This window comes from Strigops habroptila, assembly GCF_004027225.2.
Source record: "Strigops habroptila isolate Jane chromosome 13 unlocalized genomic scaffold, bStrHab1.2.pri S16, whole genome shotgun sequence".
Classification (NCBI taxonomy): Eukaryota; Metazoa; Chordata; class Aves; order Psittaciformes; family Psittacidae; genus Strigops; species Strigops habroptila.
In genome coordinates this window covers 8,114,996-8,133,924 of record NW_022651054.1, presented here as the reverse complement: position 1 = coordinate 8,133,924, position 18,929 = coordinate 8,114,996, and the positions used below count along the sequence as shown (strand labels likewise).

At 40.3% G+C, this 18,929-nt stretch overlaps 1 protein-coding gene across 1 annotated transcript; it reads right to left on the bottom strand.

The window, feature by feature from the left end:
* Nucleotides 1-731: 731 nt before the first annotated feature.
* RAD51C (RAD51 paralog C) lies at nucleotides 732-18,918 on the bottom strand. Its single transcript, XM_030472348.1, has 9 exons — nucleotides 18,760-18,918; nucleotides 17,204-17,462; nucleotides 16,808-16,974; nucleotides 15,700-15,833; nucleotides 12,784-12,915; nucleotides 10,464-10,530; nucleotides 7,150-7,210; nucleotides 4,579-4,639; nucleotides 732-1,029 (listed from the first exon to the last, which is right to left on the bottom strand). The coding sequence occupies exons 1-9, from the start codon at nucleotides 18,875-18,877 to the stop codon at nucleotides 928-930; spliced, it is 1,101 nt and encodes a 366-aa protein (XP_030328208.1). The 5' UTR covers nucleotides 18,878-18,918; the 3' UTR covers nucleotides 732-927.
* Nucleotides 18,919-18,929: the final 11 nt, after the last annotated feature.

Sequence of the window (18,929 nt, the reverse complement as noted above, 5' to 3'; positions counted from 1 at the left end):
ATTACTATTTTGCACTGCAGTACCTTTCTTCTCCTGTAATAATCTGATCGATTTGTTTTCTCTTAATGGAAAGGACAAAACCGTGCTGTATTTTCAGTGTATATTCGTTCCTTCATTTGGTTTAGATTTGGGAGCTGCTAATCTATTGCTGGTGTCTAAGCAGCCTGGGTTTCCTCTTTATTAAAGCCATGAACAAAACAGATCCTGATTACAGCAGCTCACTCGGAATGCTTTGGTAAAGAATGAACATGGAAGCTAAGGGCTATGCAGCAGTTTGGTTCGAGCTTGATGGTAAAATATTCTTACTAAAATAGAAGCAGAAAATTACCATGCTGGATTAAATCTTTTGTCCTTCAGATCTAGTCTTTCATCTCTATTGTTGCCACTACAAGATAAATGAAAGTTCAGAACAGTGCTTTGATTGTCCTTGATCAAGGACTTTGCAGCAGGTAAGGGCTAATGCCCCAATCTGGCACAGGTTTTAAGCATGTATTTATCTTAAAGCATCCATCAGCAGCTCCACTGCCTCTTGCCCTGGTTTAAGGCATGTGAGCAGATTGCTGCATGAAACCTTGTTAAAATTCAGATACACACAAAACCAGATGAGTGATCAAGACCTGTGTCATTAAATGTACTCTACTAGATGCTCACAATTCATTGCTTTTTTTACCCAAAGAACTTATGTTCTCCATCCCTTCCCCCCCCCCAAAAAAAACAAGAGCTGAAGCCTCTTGTTATAGAAAACATAGAATTTTTATTATAAAATTATGCCATACACAAAGGAATTTCCTGCCACACAAATGTTAAAATAACATCCAGAGCAGGAATTTAAGTTAGAGTCTCCTAGGCTACCTTTGGTTGCATGTTTACTATGCAACTATTCTCCTGTAGCACACATTTTTTAACATTCAACTTTTGAATCTCTTATTACTTTTCCTCTTCTCTCCGTGGCCGTTTGCGAGGGTTCATTTCAGCACCTTCTGCACTGTGAGTGACAGCTGGAGGCTGCACGTCTCGGAAGCCATGAGACTGTGAGATATAAGCAAAATCATGTGATAACACTTCTATGGATATAAACCATGAGTAACTAGTTCCCAGAAGATAAGAGTAAGGTATGATGTTGTCTTTTATTTTAGATGAGTGGCCACAGAACGTTTATAGACCAGGCTAAGCTCAGAACAGCATGTTTTTTAACATATGTGCCAACTAATAACTGAGTCTCCTCATTTTATTCTTTTATTTTCACCAGGCTATTTTCATTTTACTACTGATAACCCCTATGGCTGTGAGGCACTGCTTCTCTGTAAATTAACTTAAGTTGCCTATTTAAATAAATTAAAAGCCAAATCCTTCAGCCCTTATTCAAGCTTCCACAGAAGCAAGGAGATGACTGGATTAATTGCCTCAGCCATTTTCAGAAACAGAACTATGAATTTCTAAAACCTAGGATATTTTTCTTTCATGTATCTACTTAATGAACTGAAAACATCAATGAGACATTGTAAGAGAACAGCATATTTGAAACAGTCTCTAGACTGCGAAGACTGTCCCAGCATAGTAATTTATGGGACACAGTGGGATGAGAACCTTTAACTGCCAAAAACTAAATGTGGAAGTGAAAATGAGATGCTGCTACTCAGGAGAGAGCTTAAAGTGATCTATTTGGCTTAGTACCATTTGTATTTTCTGTTACTGCAGCTCACAATGTAATGATTTTTAAAGATTTTTAAATATCTGGAAAAGCAGTTAGTTAATCACATCATCAATGCAGATGGAGATACTGAGATGAGACGCGAAGCCTGTGACTGTCCATCTTCCTATCTCCCAGCAAATGCTGTGCCCGGAGCACTGCTGACAGCTCAATGATGTCTCTCACTGCAGTGCAGACTTAAAGAGGAAAAGGAGTTAATCTGAAAAAGAAATTGCTTTGGGGATCCTAAATACTCAGGTAGAGACAATGTAGAGATGACAGAATTTTGGGAAAGCTGACATTTTTGGGTTGGTGCAGTGTGAAAAAGCAGACGTGTGACTTTCCTAAAACATCAGTGTGTCCCACACCGAGATCAATCCAAAACAACACAAAACCCAATCAAAATGTTTTGCTTAAGTCTCCTATCTCTGTATTTCTATTTTCAAATGCCTCACCTCACACAGCCTGCTACGTTTTCAAAGGAACAAACAGCAAGAGGTGCCACAAGGGCAGTATTTGTGCAGTCCCTCTGCTATTATAAGCAACTCAAGTGTTTTTCTGAATAGCGTAATGGGGAATCTTCAAGTTTAGTGTTTCACTGCTGCTTGCATCTAATCTCTGCCATTTCCCTTAGGCACAAAGGTGGATCTGTAGCCAAGAATCCACTTAATCCACTATGCTAGACTCGCAGCAAAAGCATTCCAATGCTTATAAAGGCCAGAACATGATAAAGTAGACTGCTTAGTATGGATGTTTTGTATTTAGTTAAAGGCATGTACCTTCTGGACAGAGTGCCTCGAAATTACAAAGTTTTTGTGTATATTTTTAAGTGGTTTATTTGTATATTTGTTAGTGAGTTTTAGATAGCAACCATGTGGCTAATGGAACCAAGGACCTACAAAGCTCAGTCACTCTACAGTCATTTTTTCTTTAATATTTTCTGGCAGCCACAGACTGCATCAAGGTTGATAAAAGTAGATGGCTTTATTACTTGAGTGGTGTTCTCATTGCTAGTCTGGCAGACCCTCCACAGTTCAGGGAAATACTGATAATTCCTACCCAGAATATAGGTCCTAGGGCTCTATCTTTTACAGTGAAATAATTGGGTCACATTACCTGGGAAATTTACGTGGATCAGATGATATAGTTACTCCCTTGTGCATAAATCAATTTACATTTCTATACTCTGCATTTAAGAATGAATCCTTATCAGCCTGTGAAAGAAAATATTTCATCTGATACATGATCCACAGCTTCCACACTTGCTCAGAGTGAACAGCCGGTTTGTCAATGGTACCACAGTATCTAATTTGTCTAAGTCTAAACATCTTTGAGGAAATAGGCTTGAGGAATTTATTATTTTTTTAATTATCTTTTTTTGTATGCTGGTTATACATAGATGTGCTAGATCAGATTTGGAAACATGGAACACGTATTTACATCCTCCAGTTTAGCTGCAGAGATGGGAATGAGAAATGATAACAGCAGACTGTTACCATCAGGCCTGAATTTCAGGAAAAAACCCAGGGATAATACATTTTTTACTTCCAGAAACCGTCTGCTGAAGCAGCTCAACAGGATTAAGGGGAAAAACACAGGGATAATCTTAAATGTTAACTAATCTTTGATTACGACACACTCAACTGTATTTCAAAATTGTGTGCATTCACATTGAAGAAGAGAGCATAGCTGTTTTATAATGCATATAAAACTGAAAGGAAAAGGCAATTACACTGTCTAAGATAAAATCCATCTGTTTGTCAGCTGGAGAGAAAGGGCTGTGCGCTCACATCACATGATCCAAACAACCTTGGGATGTGGTCCCACTTACCCTTCCAGTCCTTACAGAACTTTTATGTATATATTTTTACATATATATATATTTGTTCAGTATTTGTTCTGTCTAGGTGAATACATCCAGGACTGAAAAAGAAGATATCCGTTCAATAGTTTGAAGATCTCATCTTATGGCAGCATTAAAATCTGCAGGAAGTGCTATGGCAACGTGTTTCCATGAGGACACATAGCAAATAGTTATGGCATGTACCTATGTATCTGACATTCCGAGATACAAGAGTCGAGTGGTGGGGCTGGTTTTTTTTTAAACCTAAATACAGCTTAGACTGTGTGTATTCTCATTAATATGTATCTAAGCAGTCCACGAAAGAAAATAATCACAGGATTTAACTAGGGATGAGTAAGGACTCCAGCCATAAGCTGGAAACTCGTCATATGACAGTGGCAGAATAGAAAAATCTGTATAGAGTGGCTGGTCATAGGGTTATCAGTAGGATGGAGCTATGAAAGAGAGAAATACAACCTAGGTTATATCAGGCAATGCACTTAAAGCAGAGATGTGGAAATATGTATAGCACAAAGTACTGGTGAAACCTCTGGAATACCATGTGTGATTCGGGTCACCTTTGTCTTAGAAAGATAAACTCACCTGGAAGATGCAGAGAAGAAGCCACTAAGGAAACAATAATGTACTACCTGACAAGGGAGAAAGCAGTTTGGCTTGTCCAAGTCTCCTAAAATGAATGCTCAGTGAGTGTGTGGTTGTTCTCTGTAATTGCACTTAGGCCTAAAGTTAACATCAAGGGCAGATAAAATAAGCAGTAGTAGCAGAAGAACATATAGGGACAAGCTGCCCATAAATTTGATCTGGAAATCAAAATGTTTTAATTCTAAGAGAACTAACATGCTGGGTCATTTTTCTAAAGAGAAAAGGTGCAAAATATTAATAAACCTGGAGACATCCCAGTATTACCAGTTACGTTCATAAGGCAACTGAAAGGCAACACTATGAAAACATCATTCACAGATTTGTCTATGTGTCTGAAAATTCCTTTACAGCTAGCAATTTCCAGCCCAAAAGAAATACTAACTGTGATGTGATATGGTATAGTTGACTCCTTCTGACTCGGTGATTTGTACAACGTTGCCAACCTGGTTAAACAAAAAACCCCAGATAATTATGATTAGTGAATACAATAATAAAAATGCCAAGAAGCCAAATGACTAGACTCAAGTTTTTCCCACAATCACTGGGTAGGTGACCAGTGGAATTCTTATGTATATATTTTCATATAGGTCATTTAAAGTGTGGATGCCAAATTCCCATCCTTACATGACCTGTCAGCTCAAAGACAATGTAGACCTACTAAAACAAGTGAGTGATTAATCACTCTTTTTTCATCACAGGATTTCATCACATTTTTGGAAAAATATTCATTATGAATTCCAAACACCACTTTCTTAAAATGCAAACAAACAAACAAGGCTTTGAGCACAATTCTTTCCTATTCTGTTAAGCAATCATTTGTTCACTGATATCTCGAAGTTGGGAGATATCCTCAAGAATTCAAATTCTAGGAAGGTTTTTTCCTAGAGATTTCCCAGGCCTATCAATATAACCTAGCTGATGGGAGAAGCAGCATAAGATGTTCTATTTCTAAGCCTGACCTTGCCAGTGACATACAGCATGACCTTGAGAAAATAGTTTCCTTGTATTTCTCCTGTAACGCTTTGATTTTGTGCATTTAGACTTTAAGCAATGCATCTTGATTTGTGGTAGCACTCAGCCCAATAAATGCCTGCATAATAGTCGGAAGATTGCAGAGCAGCTCAAAAGCAAGGGATTTTTCAACCAGTCCCAGGGCTGCTGCTAGTCTAAACCATGCCCACCTCCCAAAAACTCACACTTAGGTGAAGCCAGTATGAAAAATGTTCTGCTCTCTGTATCAAGACACCCTGCCAAAGATCCCGTTAATTATTTTCAGGTTTTTTTTTACCTCCCTGAGGTGCCATTCTATTAGAGAGCACGTAATTACAGCCTGAGGAACACTGCCACTTCATATTAGCTACACGGGGAATTCCTCAGAACATTTAAGGGGTGGGTTATACTTTACAAAATAGACTAAATCTGAAGCTACAGAAGCCATGCTTTCACAAGCGCTCAGCTGGAGCTCTGCTGCATGCCTCTGACTCAACAGGATCTTACCTCACAGCAATGAGACCCCTTATAATTAAGCTCTGCCATTTTCAGTAGTAGAAAGAAAGAGACAGGTATCATATTAGGCCAAAGCACAATTAAAAAAGAAGGTGGCAAATGGATACTCAAATATCTTTGTGCTTTAATAGCTTAATATAAAAATAAGAACAAGAAATGGATCATCAGGTATAGGTAGTTTGTGTGAAAAATGCAACAGAATAACTATTGCTGCTTTTTACAGACAGGCAGTTCTCACTGCAATTGCTGTGCTTCTACAGGCCCTGCTCCATATTAGCTGCACGTTTAGAACAGTAAATAAAACATGTTCATCTATCTTTGGCTCACTTCCTGAAACACGTATCTACGACCTTCCTAGCTGTGTTGCAGAAGAAAAAAGCTCCTTAGTTTTGATATATAAAATTAACTTTTATTCACTCTGAAATCATTATGTTGATGCAACTTCTGTCTTATAAAGGCTGTTAACTAATCAGTGATGTTAATTTAATTCCAACATAAGCAGCCTGCTGTAATCATTCTGCATTTCCTTCAAACTTAAACTTTAAAAAACAAAACTCCACAAGAAAGTGTCACTGCATGTCTCTTTCAAGTTTAACAAGCCAAACTATGCACAACAACATTCCAGCAGCATTTTTGTTCACTGTTTGCAGAAGATTAGGGAATTGAAGCAAGACTTCTTAATCTCAAGCTGCTGCACTGTGATACTACACACAAGACAAATTTAACTGACCAGGAAAGAGAAGTGAGCTTGCAATATACTGAAGAGGAAAAAAAAAGAACCAGGAAACAGAACTTCATGTGGTTTTTAGAAGGGTCATCCTCATTCCTTTGGGCTGCTAAAATCATCCTCCATAGCTCAGCTCTGCATTGGCACTAAATGAAGCTCTTTTACCTCCTGCAGGTCATTGTAACTTGGAACCATCCTGCTACATTCAAAAGCAGACAGGTTCAAAGGCTGCCATTGAGGCTCAGGGCTCAGAAAGCCTTCAGTCTGCCCTGAGAACTGCTAGCTAGGTGGAAAGATGCCTTTGGCATCTTTGGCTTTGTACTGACTGGGGCCTAAAAGGCTGAAGCAAAGACATTCTACTCCCTGCTTACAAAATATAGAGAGTGAAAAAAAAATTCTACTTAGGCACCAGATCCTCAATTCTTGTGTCTGAGCAGCTGCTGTTAGGATGTTATGGTTTGATGAGACATAGCATCTTGTCAGAAAGAAAGTACAGCACTGCAGCAAGCTGACCATGGTGAGAAGGAGGAGCATGACAGTTCAGCCTACGCTGTCTTAGGCTGAGCTACAAAGCTCTTCTTGAGCTGCAGTAGCCTGGGACATGGCAGAGCAAAGCCAGAAGTCAAGTTCAAATCCCTGCTTGGCCATTCAGAAAAGGATTCCCAAATATCACACTTGTCAGTGTTGTTATATACCTCACTGGCCTACATTTTCACTTACCTCTGACTGTTGTCCCAGTGAAAGATTAAACGGACAGTAGCAGCATGTCCCCAGCTTTCTCCTGAGTGACACAAAATGACAGGCCATTTTATTTATGCTCCTATAACAGCATCATCATCAGTAAACTGAACTGAAATTAGACCAGTCTTCCAAAAAAACTCCATGATTAAACATATATACACCTTTCTTGCAGTAATGAATCACATATTTTTTGTATGTGCAAGGATTTCACTACTAGTTTACCAAGTACACTGAGACAAGGAATAACCTCTGTACTCACAGTGTGTTTTATAGAAAGCTTGATGCAGTACTTCCATATTTGTAGAAAGATTTTCTATATAACAAATAAAGGACAGGTACTAGACAAGTCTTGAAAACAGAGACAGCATTAAGAAAAGATTTTTCTAATTACTGCTGAAAGAGCCTAGTTGAGTCTGTCTAAATCCTACTTCAAAATTGTGATATTCTGCCTCGCAGGAATAATTATGAGCAAACATCACTCCCTTTGGGATACCAGCTTTGGGAGAAAAGTCAATGATTATTAAAGTATTAAGGGCCCCTGAAGCAGTCTTCTGCTTCTGACAGCAAAATGCAAAAGAACACAACCAAAGGCAAGAGGAGGGGCATGGTGGAAAGTAAGAATGAAGTTTGGATTGTTGTCTTATTTCAGGAGCAACAGTCTTACTGTTTCAGTTCACATCTGACCATGAGCTCAATTTGTAGACAGTTTTATTGGGTGTTTTCCTCTGTTTATTCCCGGAGACAGTCAGTAGTCCAAAGATGGATTGCATTTTAAACCAGTAATTTTGTTTCAGTGCTGCAAGCCTCTCTTCTTCATCTCCACGCAGCCCTGTAACTTCCGAATCACTTGTTGGTCTCCATCATGTCACCAGCCTCACATGCCCCACGTGCTCTGGTGTTCATTACAGCACAGAGAAGACAAAAAATATGATTCAGCTGTAATGAAGACCTAGACCCTGTAAGCATCTTGCTAGACCTTGCTCCGCTATATCTAAGTAGAGATTGAAGATTTTGGTCATCAGATATGGTTCTGAGTCAGAGATCAAAACACATTTTACAATGGGTACAAATTCCACACTAGAATGTTTCCAACTGTATTGAGTATGAAAGAAAAATGCTACTGTAAAATGAGATATTTCTGAGTTAAACTGGCTGCAGATTTATATTTGACCTCCTTTCTAAATATATCCAGTAGAAATGTCTAGGAACACCCAACTTAGCTATTACTAGTGGAAAAGAAAGCTGTCCTCTTCATAAGCTCTTGACTTAATACCTTGCAGCATCTGTGCTTTTTTTTCCCCATAATTAAGAAGTTCCCTTGTGCCAAGAAGCTGAATAAGAGTTTAGAGATTAATGCTCATGTGAAATCTTAGGAAAGGCTGTTTAGGATGAGGGGAATACCTCTTAACCTAAATATTTTAACAACTGGTACAAAGTTTCATTTTTGCAGAGTACACACAACTCAACAATAGTATGTGGTTACTACACACACGTTCTGGTGAGAATCACAATCGGTTTATGGTCAGTGTGAGGTTATGTCGAATTAAATGTTTGTAAAAGAAAATATGTGCAAGACAATACATGATACCTTTGAATTATAACCTACTCTGAATGTCTTCACTTTCTTTACTATCTCTATGACTCCATAAACACACCACCTCTCAAACAACACTAGCTACTGAAAAAAAAGACAGAATCTATTAACTTTAATTGAGTTTGTAGCCAGAAAGGCTGCCAAAAATAATATATCAGAGAGCAAGAGGCAAAAACGACAAGGGTCAGACACTGGAAGCTGGGTCTATATCAGCATGCACTGCTCAAAATTCCACATTCTTCACATTCTCGAAGGAGACAGTCTGTATTTGTTCATTTTATCTTACATCTCTGCCAAATGGTTCAATGCCTGTACAGACACTGAGAACATCTTTGCCTTTGTACTGTCCCCTTCTCCGTCCCCTCCAGAACAAGGGAATCATTACTTAGTCCACAGAAACTGAAGCTGTGGACAGAGGATTTGTTGCCCTTTAAGTGTATCATAAAATAATACAAAGTTACGACCTGAAAAGAGATTTAAACACTGAGCTTTTTCTTAATGTGTCAAAATATCTACTTGAGAACTGTTCTATTTTCCCCTGTGACTGCAGCAGAAGAATCTGTATGAGGTACTCTGCTCATTACAGGGCAAAATTGAGCAGCCTGTAAAAAACATTTAAACTCGTTCTAGACAGGCTGTAGTTGAGGATCCCACACAGAACCTCCCTCTATGCCATAACTGTACAGATGAATGGGTAGGGTGTTCCAGCTATGCAGCAAATATGAAATGACTTTGCAAATAATTAATGGAACATGCTCAAGTGTAATGGCAAAATAAACAAACTGTTTTGGAAAAGCAGTGAATGGTTCTCAGGGAATTGAAGAAATTGCAGCATAGTTTGAAGTGCGCGACCATTAAGCTGTGTTCTTCTGTTAGTGCTTTGACCTGTTCATCACTACATTCCTGCTAGATGTGTACTGCTCCCAGGTCTATCCCTGCATTTTCTGTACGATAGTCACCAGCCAATTTCAGTCTAAATTACTTGATTTATCAGAGGTTTGTTTATTATTTAAATAGCTCAAGTTTAACTGGGCCACTTTTGGCAGAAATGGCTTAGGAGACAATCAATAAACAGCTCAGCCTGCATACAGGATGTGGCAGTAACCTCAAGCGGGGATAGTGGCCTCCTTAGCTGACACAGCCACAGCTAGGATAGAGGTAACAGCCTAGATCCTCAGGGGAAGGCTGCAATACATTAACTGCACTTCTAAAAACCTACTTACTCAGAGCTCTTAGTACCTAGTGCTTCCCCATAAAGGGTGATTCAGTCATCTTAAGGAATGCTGATAGATCTAGTAGCAGGTTTAGTATTAACATTCTTGGTTTTTAAAAAGGAAAAAAAAAAATCCAATAACACTCAACCTGTGAGTTTCTGCAATCTGAAAATGTCATGACTTTTAAAAATATTTGAAATCCCTTTAAAAAAATCTAAACAGGATTCTAATCTGCACACCATGTTTGAGTTTAGGATTAAGTTTGATAGCTGCTGATTATACTCACAAGGCTGCCATAGATAAGCACTACTGCAGAGTTCCACAATATTAGCCTGAAACCCATTTGGAGCTACTTTCACCATGGATTCTGCTACACTGCAGAAATTCAGCAAGCAATTTCATTTTCTTTGTACACGATGCCAAAAGAAACAAAGTCATATATTTGAAGATTAACTCAGTTTTCAACTCAGAAGCTAAATGCCTACCTAAAGCAGGTACCAATGTGGACTGGCTCTGTCCAATCCTTGTTGTCATTTGGTTTGTCAGAACTACCTAAAAGAGGAAACAGAAGCACACAAACAAGAAAATCTCCAGAAAATAAGCATACTGGTGGAAGGGAAGAGACGCATTTTTCAAAGAGCTTTTAACAATAAAGTAGTTACTCAGGTGAATATCCATGTTAGCAAGAAGAAACTGTAAAGGTGCCTCATCTTCTCAATATCCAAAACAAAATAATAGAACACCGCAATATTTTCCATTTGCATGGAAGGTAGATTTCTTTCATTCAAGACTTTAAAGAAACCTAAATTTCTCCCTCCCCAAGGGATGCAAACTGTATATTCCACTGTATTTGTACTAAATACTGTTTGGATCTGTATTCAGGTGCAAATGACTTGCACCAGCCCTCTGTAAAGAGACAGCTTTCAGTCATTGGCATAAATGAATTTGGTGCTGCTGCTCAAAACATGTATAAGCCTAGTGATTAACAGAATTTCTGTGCCTTGTCTTCTAAAAATGCGCAAGTGGGTACAATACAAAGCAGAATGAAAAGTGAACAGACAGAGCGGGGGAGTGTTTTCGCAGCACAAATCACTTGTAGGAGGTTCACAGACAGTCTAGGTTAGATCCCTGGTAGAAGTGGGGGTGGGTGAGACAGAAAAGAGCCAGGAATATTAATTGCAAAGTTCATTAAAAATGAACAATAAAAAATTGTACCTATCTTAAACCTTAGGGGGTTTCATTGTTTGACATGCTTGTACGATTCTTGCTTGAACAGTTACAGTTGCTTGCTAGAGCAAGCAACTCCACTGAGTACAGAGGGCACACACCAAAACACTTACATAGCTGACAGCCTCAAGACATATATTGTGTATTTTAGAGAAGTAACTCATGATATATGGATGATAACAACCTCAAACAGGCTCCCTGTTTCACTGGAGCTGGAGAGGGGCTGCTCTGGACATCCTAGCACAACGCACTGAGTTCAGCTTTAGAAACTAAATGAACTTCCTACCATATTAAAGCATTCAGTCTGCCCAGCTTTGCTGCCCAAGGAGCAATCTCTGGCACGCAGGTGAATTTAGACTGCTTGCAAGCTACATGGAACTAACTCAAAAACTAACAGGAGGGCCACTCGGAGCTAAATCATTTCTGAACCTCTGTGTTTGAACACTTCTGTAGCAAGTGTTTATTCAGCAAGTGCTTGTACTAAACTGCTCGCTTGTTCAGTAGAAAGAAGTGACATATGTTTCCCTTGACCAAAGAAAAACAGACTGTACAATGACAACTGCTTTTGTTCAAGGTCACCAGGTACCAAATTTATGAGCGAAAGCACTCAGTAAACTGGAGGCTGTGCAAAATCAAGCAGTCATAAAACATTCACTTCCCTTGGTACCCACACCAGCAGGAAAAAAACTTCATATTTCATTTCAGGGTGACAGAGAGGGTATGCTTTCAGCAGCAAGCCCAATTGCTTCACCAGGGCGGCATGTAGAGCTATGCTCCTTCCCTTCCTGCAGCTATCAGAGGAAGCACAAGGGGAGGCTTATTTTTAGCAGTGAGGAACAAAAGCCATTTGCGCCAGAGAGTTGTGGGTGACAAGGTTGCAAGTCACCTGGAAAGAGTTCCAGGCACAAGCACCATTTTGAGATGGTTTAAGCTCCAATTCCTGAACAATGCTTTTCTGTACTGTAAGGGACTTGCCAAAACAACTTCTGGAACAGATGTAGCTTCTGAGTGCCATCTGCTGGCTATGGGGCTGCAGATTTGCTGGCCTCCATCTTGGCATAAATGACTTAGAAACAATGCCCAGGAAGGAAGTTGTGAGTTTCCATGGATGCCAGAAGAGCAAACCAAACCAGTAGATAAAGTGCTTTTCCTCTCTCAGAACAGTTCTTTTTAAACAAAGAGCGGACAGTTACGTTGGAACTGCCAAATACTCAGATGTGTTTTAATGTATGTGCTTTGTAGGTAAAAAGTCACCAAAGCGATTCCTTGTCCAACCAAATCATTAAAAAGATTATGTGAAACAGCATGACAGATTGATATGCTACCATTTAATTAAGATCCACAGGATGATTTTAATGCACATTTTACTTATTCTGGCAAGTCTAGGAATTTTCCACCCAAAGAGTTTTGCCTGTGCCCCCCCATCTATATTTACTAACCAAACGGACAAACACGGATGGAGAGGGCATTCTTGCAGTTTTATTTTGCTATTTCCAGCAAATCACATTTGCTTAATTCTTTGTAATGCGTTTATTCCAAAGTAGCATCTTTTGTGATTTAAACCTGCCCCAGACTTACCGCTGACTTATGATCATTTGCTATGATGATCAGCTGCTGTGCCAGACCATTCAAAAGCCTTGTTCGAAGTGAGAGGTCCTCAAAGTCATGGCGAAAAGGAAATGCAATTCCATCAACTACCACCAGTCGGACCTAAATGTGGAAGAAAAGGAGAACTACCATTATTATCCTACAAGAAAATGACAAAAAGCAGCAAGACCTCTTTTTAAGTGCACTGGTATAGTATAAGTGTTGTATAAGGTGATGATAATCTTACTTCATACTCATAACAGCATAACACCTATTGTCTCTAGATATATATTGGGGACAATCAGCACTCCACAAGAGTGCAGGGTAAAGAGCTCCAAGCTTTGAACACACTAGCACACTTGCTAAGTGCAGTACTGTGTTATTCATAGATACTAGCTCAGACTATAGCTGCACTAGCTTAAACAAAATGCTGCACTAAGCTCTCCCATTAGTTAACGCAGCACAGAGCTGTTTCCAGTTCCAGAGCTCGCTCGCTCACAGCTGACTTCTCTGCAGCACCCCAGAGAGAATACAAAATAACAAAGCTGGACCTAAAGCCTTGCAGAAGAAGAGCTGGTGAAAAATAAAAGCGTTAAACATCAGGGTTGTACTCTGATCAACTCTCCACGAACATTAATTTATTTCACCTTCTCCCTCAAAAAATAAATCCTAACCAAAATTAGAACACGTGCTGTCGATAGTCACTGTTAAGATAACTCATCTGATTCTATATCAGTGATCTATCTTAGAAACATGGAGTTTAACTGATGCATAAAGATATTCCAGACACTGTGCAATGGAGCAGAGTATCTATCTTGCCTGAAGATGTTTGCTTTGCTGAATTATTTCTTTTGTAGCAATCGTTAGCTGAAGCTCGAGCACAATGCTGCTGCTGGCTCATCACCCTCAAGACACTATATAAACATTAGTCAGGGACTTTGATTTATTCTAACTTCATTTGTTGTGGCTGTTCTGATGACCCAAGTTTGTCTGAAATACAGAAGGGAAATGGATGGTCTTACAGCATCTGCATGTTCAGATGTCACTCAAATCCTAGGTATCTACAAGTCCTTGCATTAATGCACAAGATAACAAATTGGAAACAACACAAGAAAATGGATTGTCTCTGTTATAGATTTAACTTACTACCGGGAAGCTGCTTTGTGACTGGAACATATAAACCTGCAGCAAACATCACTCTGTGAAATGGTCCTGAGCCTCCAAATGAAAAAAAAACCAAAAAAACCAAAACAAAAACAAAAACGAAAAACAAAACAACAAACTAATTTGGAGAAGATGTTTTAATAGTCAGAATTAAAAGAAAGTATTCTTCCATTTTCTTATTTTTCCTCCTTCCTGCAAATTCTTTTCTATGAGCCGATATATCTTCCTCATGCATAATTTTTATACTTTAAGAACAATTGGTTTAACAGTATAAACATGACTCATCCTAGAATGGAACATATACATACATATAATTTGCCTATCAGATTAATATGTCTGGGTAGGATGCAATTTAGTTTATTTTCTTGCAGTTGTACTTCCTATAAAATAGCAAACAAGTAGACTTAAAGTATTCTAATGTAGGCTGTATAGAGAAAGCTTGGTAACAAATGCCTTCACCATGCCAGTTTGTCTCTACTAGACCTTAAAGAATTAGATTTATTATGACAAGAATATTTTCTAACGTAGCCTTTTTCATATTATTGGCCTTTCTCATATTCTTAACAAGATCTCAAACGAATTCCTATTTCCAAATGACACTCTACAACTAGGTCTCTCTAAAAAATACCTAAAACCTGTAGGTTTCTGTGGTCCCAGTCTCACCTCCAGGTCTGCACACAGGACTAGTTTTAATGAGAGCTGGACTGCAATGAGCAATCTGTCAAGTCATTTATAGCCTGCCCAAGGAATCACCAGAAGGTCTTATGGTTCTCCTGCAACCTTCAGTAGTATTTCAGGCTCCAGGCCAAGCACAGATAATCAGCACAGATGGTACCAGAGAACTGCAGCCCAATGCAACTGTGCTAATGAAGCCATGTACTTTCCACAAGAGCAAACACAACAGGGCACCGTTAGTACCTGGCAGAGAAAGGGAAATACCAGACTACACTAAGCAAAAGAAAGACTCCCATCTGTGCTTTCAAGAACATAACAGCTTCCAAAAACTGAAATTATATACAAAAGACAATCTAACTAAACAACACTGATTTGTGCTCCATTAGAATGAGGTACACATCATCTTTCCCAAATCCTGTTAGAGATCTGCTGTGTAGAACCTAGAAATCTGGAAGGGAGGTGGTGAAAATCTGCCTTACAATAGCATTTCATTAAAACAGTAGGAACTAGGAAACTTTTTGGCTGTAGTCCACCCAAGAGTCAAGCTGCAGGCCCTGGCTGCTTGTAGCAACAGAAGTATGGGAAAGAAGAGTCACTTTCTATATGCCAGGATGGTACAGGATACCTCTGGTTCTCAGTGATCTTCTAGGACAAAAATGAGTGGCACTAAACCTTTCTGATCCCCCTGCATCATGGTCATGACACATACACCTGGCTCAGAGACTCTTCTGTAAAGCAGTTTTATAATGATTCAGAAATCAGTGCTCATAGAAACGAAACATGTGGCAACATAGGTCCAGTATCCTCACTTCAAAGCGGAGATTCAGAATGACGGCAGCAGTGGTAGCAAAAGCAAATTGCTTTCAAGAGAAATTGGGATGGGAATGACAAAGCAAACAAGCAGCCAAGCTTATATTTGTACTCTGCCATCAGCCAATACGTTACTGCCAAGCTGACAAGGTACCAAGGCGTTACTCATGTTACTCTTACTATAACAGATGAATAACCTTGAAAATCCTTAGTGTGAAGATGAGTGGTATCTTCCTCTAAGTCTGCAATAATCCTTACCTTTGAGTGCTCCGAAAGAAAGTCTGGGAGGAGGTAGACCTGTGCAAGAAGCTCTATGTAGTCACGGCAACGGAAGTAATATATGTGAGAAAGGATACTTTCAACAGAGAAAGTCTCCAAAGCTTTTAGATGATCTGAGAACAGATAAACAGATGAGTAAATGAGTCAGAAGTCTGTACTAGCATATTGCTACTTTCATCATTCTACCAAACTATGCCCTCCACATATAGCAACAGCAGAACCCCCGGAAACAGAAACAGTCAAGGTACAGAGTGTGGGAAACATACCTTCCATCTGGCTTGAAAGTCAAGAAGGTGGTGAGCAGATGCTATCTCAGCATTTGCACACAGATACACCGGAGCCTCCAAGGGAGTGCTCCAAAAATTAAAAATCTACTTCTGAAAAAGAACTTTTCCAGTAAATCATTTTCAAGCCAGACCACCACCAGAGGACAACAGTGACTATTAATCATCTGTTGTTTCGTGTACAGGTAGTAGCTCATTTAATATGGTGCCCATTCATCTCAGTTCAAACAGAAGTTTGCTGCATAAAATACTCTTAAGAGTAACATAAAAGTTGTGCGAGTATCCCCAACACAGTGATGAGTTCTAGAATTCTAGAACTACTCTTCATTCAATGCAGCTTGGCTATATTGACCTCATGAAGCAGGTGAACTCCAGCTACAGTTTTACAGTATGGGGCTTCAGCAGCAACACTGCCTTAAGAAACTGTCGTTCCTCTTCCCTTTCCCCAGCTGCTCTTCCTGTCCCTGCACTGTAGCACATTATCCCTCAGTTCTGCTGACAGAATTGTGTTTTGCTGTAAATTCATTCATTAAAGTGCTAAAAAAAAGAAAGGCAAAACCCCCTACAAACCATCATGTAGAAGAAGAATTATTCTTAAAGTGGATCAGTTCAGTCTGCAGCATGGCTCCACATGCTGATGCTGTTCAGGGTATGATGCTTTATTTCAGGTAGAAATAAAAGGCTGGCAGCAAGAACTTCCAGAGCGAGCACTGCTGCTGAAATGGTAGAACTGCAGCCCAGGAGACACTCATCTCACTCTGATCCCAGTCTACAAGGCACAAAGAAATGACTTCGCAACGTACCTTCTTCTTGATGAGCTTCAGCAATAAGGTGGCAATGCTGCACACAGGCAGCTGCAATATCTGCTACTCTGTCTACTATAAAACTTCCTTCGGTATCAATGAACACGGCTTCTCCAGCTACACCTCCAAAGCATTCTGGGATCTGTACATCTACTGCCAACTGCATACTGCCATGGGAAACAGAAAAAACAGATAAATATCCACACCACAAAGCTCTCCCCTCCCAAACCCAGAAGTGACATTTCTGCTAAGGAACACATGGAACAGGAAGCACTGCAGCCATTATCATGATTGTATTTATAATGCTGTAGAAGAATCAGAGTTTGACAACAAGAAAAATGGACTCTCTTCATAATTAAATTAAAGAAACCCAAAAGTAATCTAAAAATGAAATACCATAGCTGTGTTTTCCCAACACCGGGCGCTCCACAGACCTCGGTGATTTTGGTTAGCTGCACACCGCCTCCCAGAATATTGTCTAGTGCTGAACAAAAGGTGATGATGAAGCCCTGGGCTTGCTCTTCTTCCAGAAGTTCCAGGGCTGTGCACTTTCGGGAGGCACCTGATCCTGCAGCGGTCCTTGCTACATCCCCATGACATTCCTGCCTTACAACCTGTAACAATTCCAGAGCCTCTTCCTTGGAGATTCCAATTTCTAGAAAAGTCAAAAGCACGAAACACTACCTTATTTTTACAAATAGTGATTTATTGAAAGTACAAAGAGATAATTCAACTTGTTTGAATTATCCTGAACATTCTGCAGTGTAACACAAAATATTAATCCTTTTAGTACAACGATGCACGCAGCTTGCCAACATCTCTGGAACTAATTGTATGATTTTCAAAAGAGCTCAGCAGTGATGCCCTGTGTTCAGAATTCAGGTGCCAGTAAGCTGTCTGCAAATAGAAAAAATAATCAAAACTGCTGTTCACAGACGTGAATGAGATCTGACAGAGCAATTCACCCATTCTGCACGGAATGTGCTATCATAGTCATTTAATTTCAAGCAAATAAGGTCCTGGAAAAGAAATCAGGCTGCAGACTGGTAAGTGACAGGGACAGCTACTGATCATGCTCTGAATTCTTGTGGTATTCCAGGGCTGAATACCTAATGCATCACATCTAGATTTGAAACACACCCCCACTAACAAAGATGAGATACCTGCAAACATCTCTGCGTGTCTGGCTTTACGCACACATATGTGTCAGGCTCTAGCTACTTCACTTTGATCTTCAAGGCAAAACTATTACTGCACCTTATTATAGATAATAAAACTAGTGATAATCATAATCATGAAATGCTTCTTAGAAATCTTATTTTAGCTTCCTGAGAAAGGTAACTTTTTGACTGCATAGAAGCTTAATTTAAAGAACATACAGTTGGGGAAAGAAGAGCAAGGAGAGAGAATCCTCTGGTTTTCCCCCTTTCTGCATCCCATTGACACCCATCGCTCAGTGCAAGAAGAATCTTTTATCAGAATATTTTTTTTTTTTGCCTGTTTCTCTGCCCAGGCAAACCTGAAACGCAGGGAACGTTTAACTCTGTCCGTTCCTCCAGGCTCACTGACATCTCAGTGAGGTTTCTCAGGGGGGCTTCCCAAAGTCGAGCCACGGCCCTTCCATATGGATCAAGCACCTCACCTGCCTGAGCTGCCCCGTGTACACTAACCACATAGGATCATGGAATGGTTTCGGCTGGAATAGACCCTAAAGCTCACCCAGTTCCAACCCCCTACCATGGGCAGAGACACCTTCCACTAGAGCAGGTTGCTCCAACCCCGTCCAACCCGGCCTTGAACACTGCCAGGGATGGGGCACACTCCGGTAAGGTTAAACCTGCCGCTACCCCACCCGCGCCAGTCAGCTACAGCGGAAAGAGAAGGGCTGCGGGAGACCTGCCCGAAAGAGAAGGGCGGGAAGCGGCGGGGGAGCCGGTCCCACCCGCCGGTACCTCTGCTCAGCCCGCAGGGGCCGGTCTCCAGCAGCTCCTGCACCGTCTGGAAGCCGGCGGTGAAGAGCCGCGCGCGCAACGCAGGGGCCAGCGGAAGACTGCCCACATCGCGCTGCATGGCGCGGCCGCGCTAGGCCGCCACAGGCCCCGCCCTCCGCCCGGACAGGCCC

Coding starts and splice junctions, on each gene's coding strand:
- RAD51C (XM_030472348.1), bottom strand. CDS start 18,877: ATGCAGCGCGATGTGGGCAGTCTTCCGCTGGCCCCTGCGTTGCGCGCG. Junction 15,834..16,807: donor TGAAGCTCATCAAGAAGAAG/GTACGTTGCGAA, acceptor ATCTGTTCTCAG/ATCATCTAAAAGCTTTGGAG. Junction 4,640..7,149: donor CACTGGGACAACAGTCAGAG/GTAAGTGAAAAT, acceptor TTGTTTAACCAG/GTTGGCAACGTTGTACAAAT.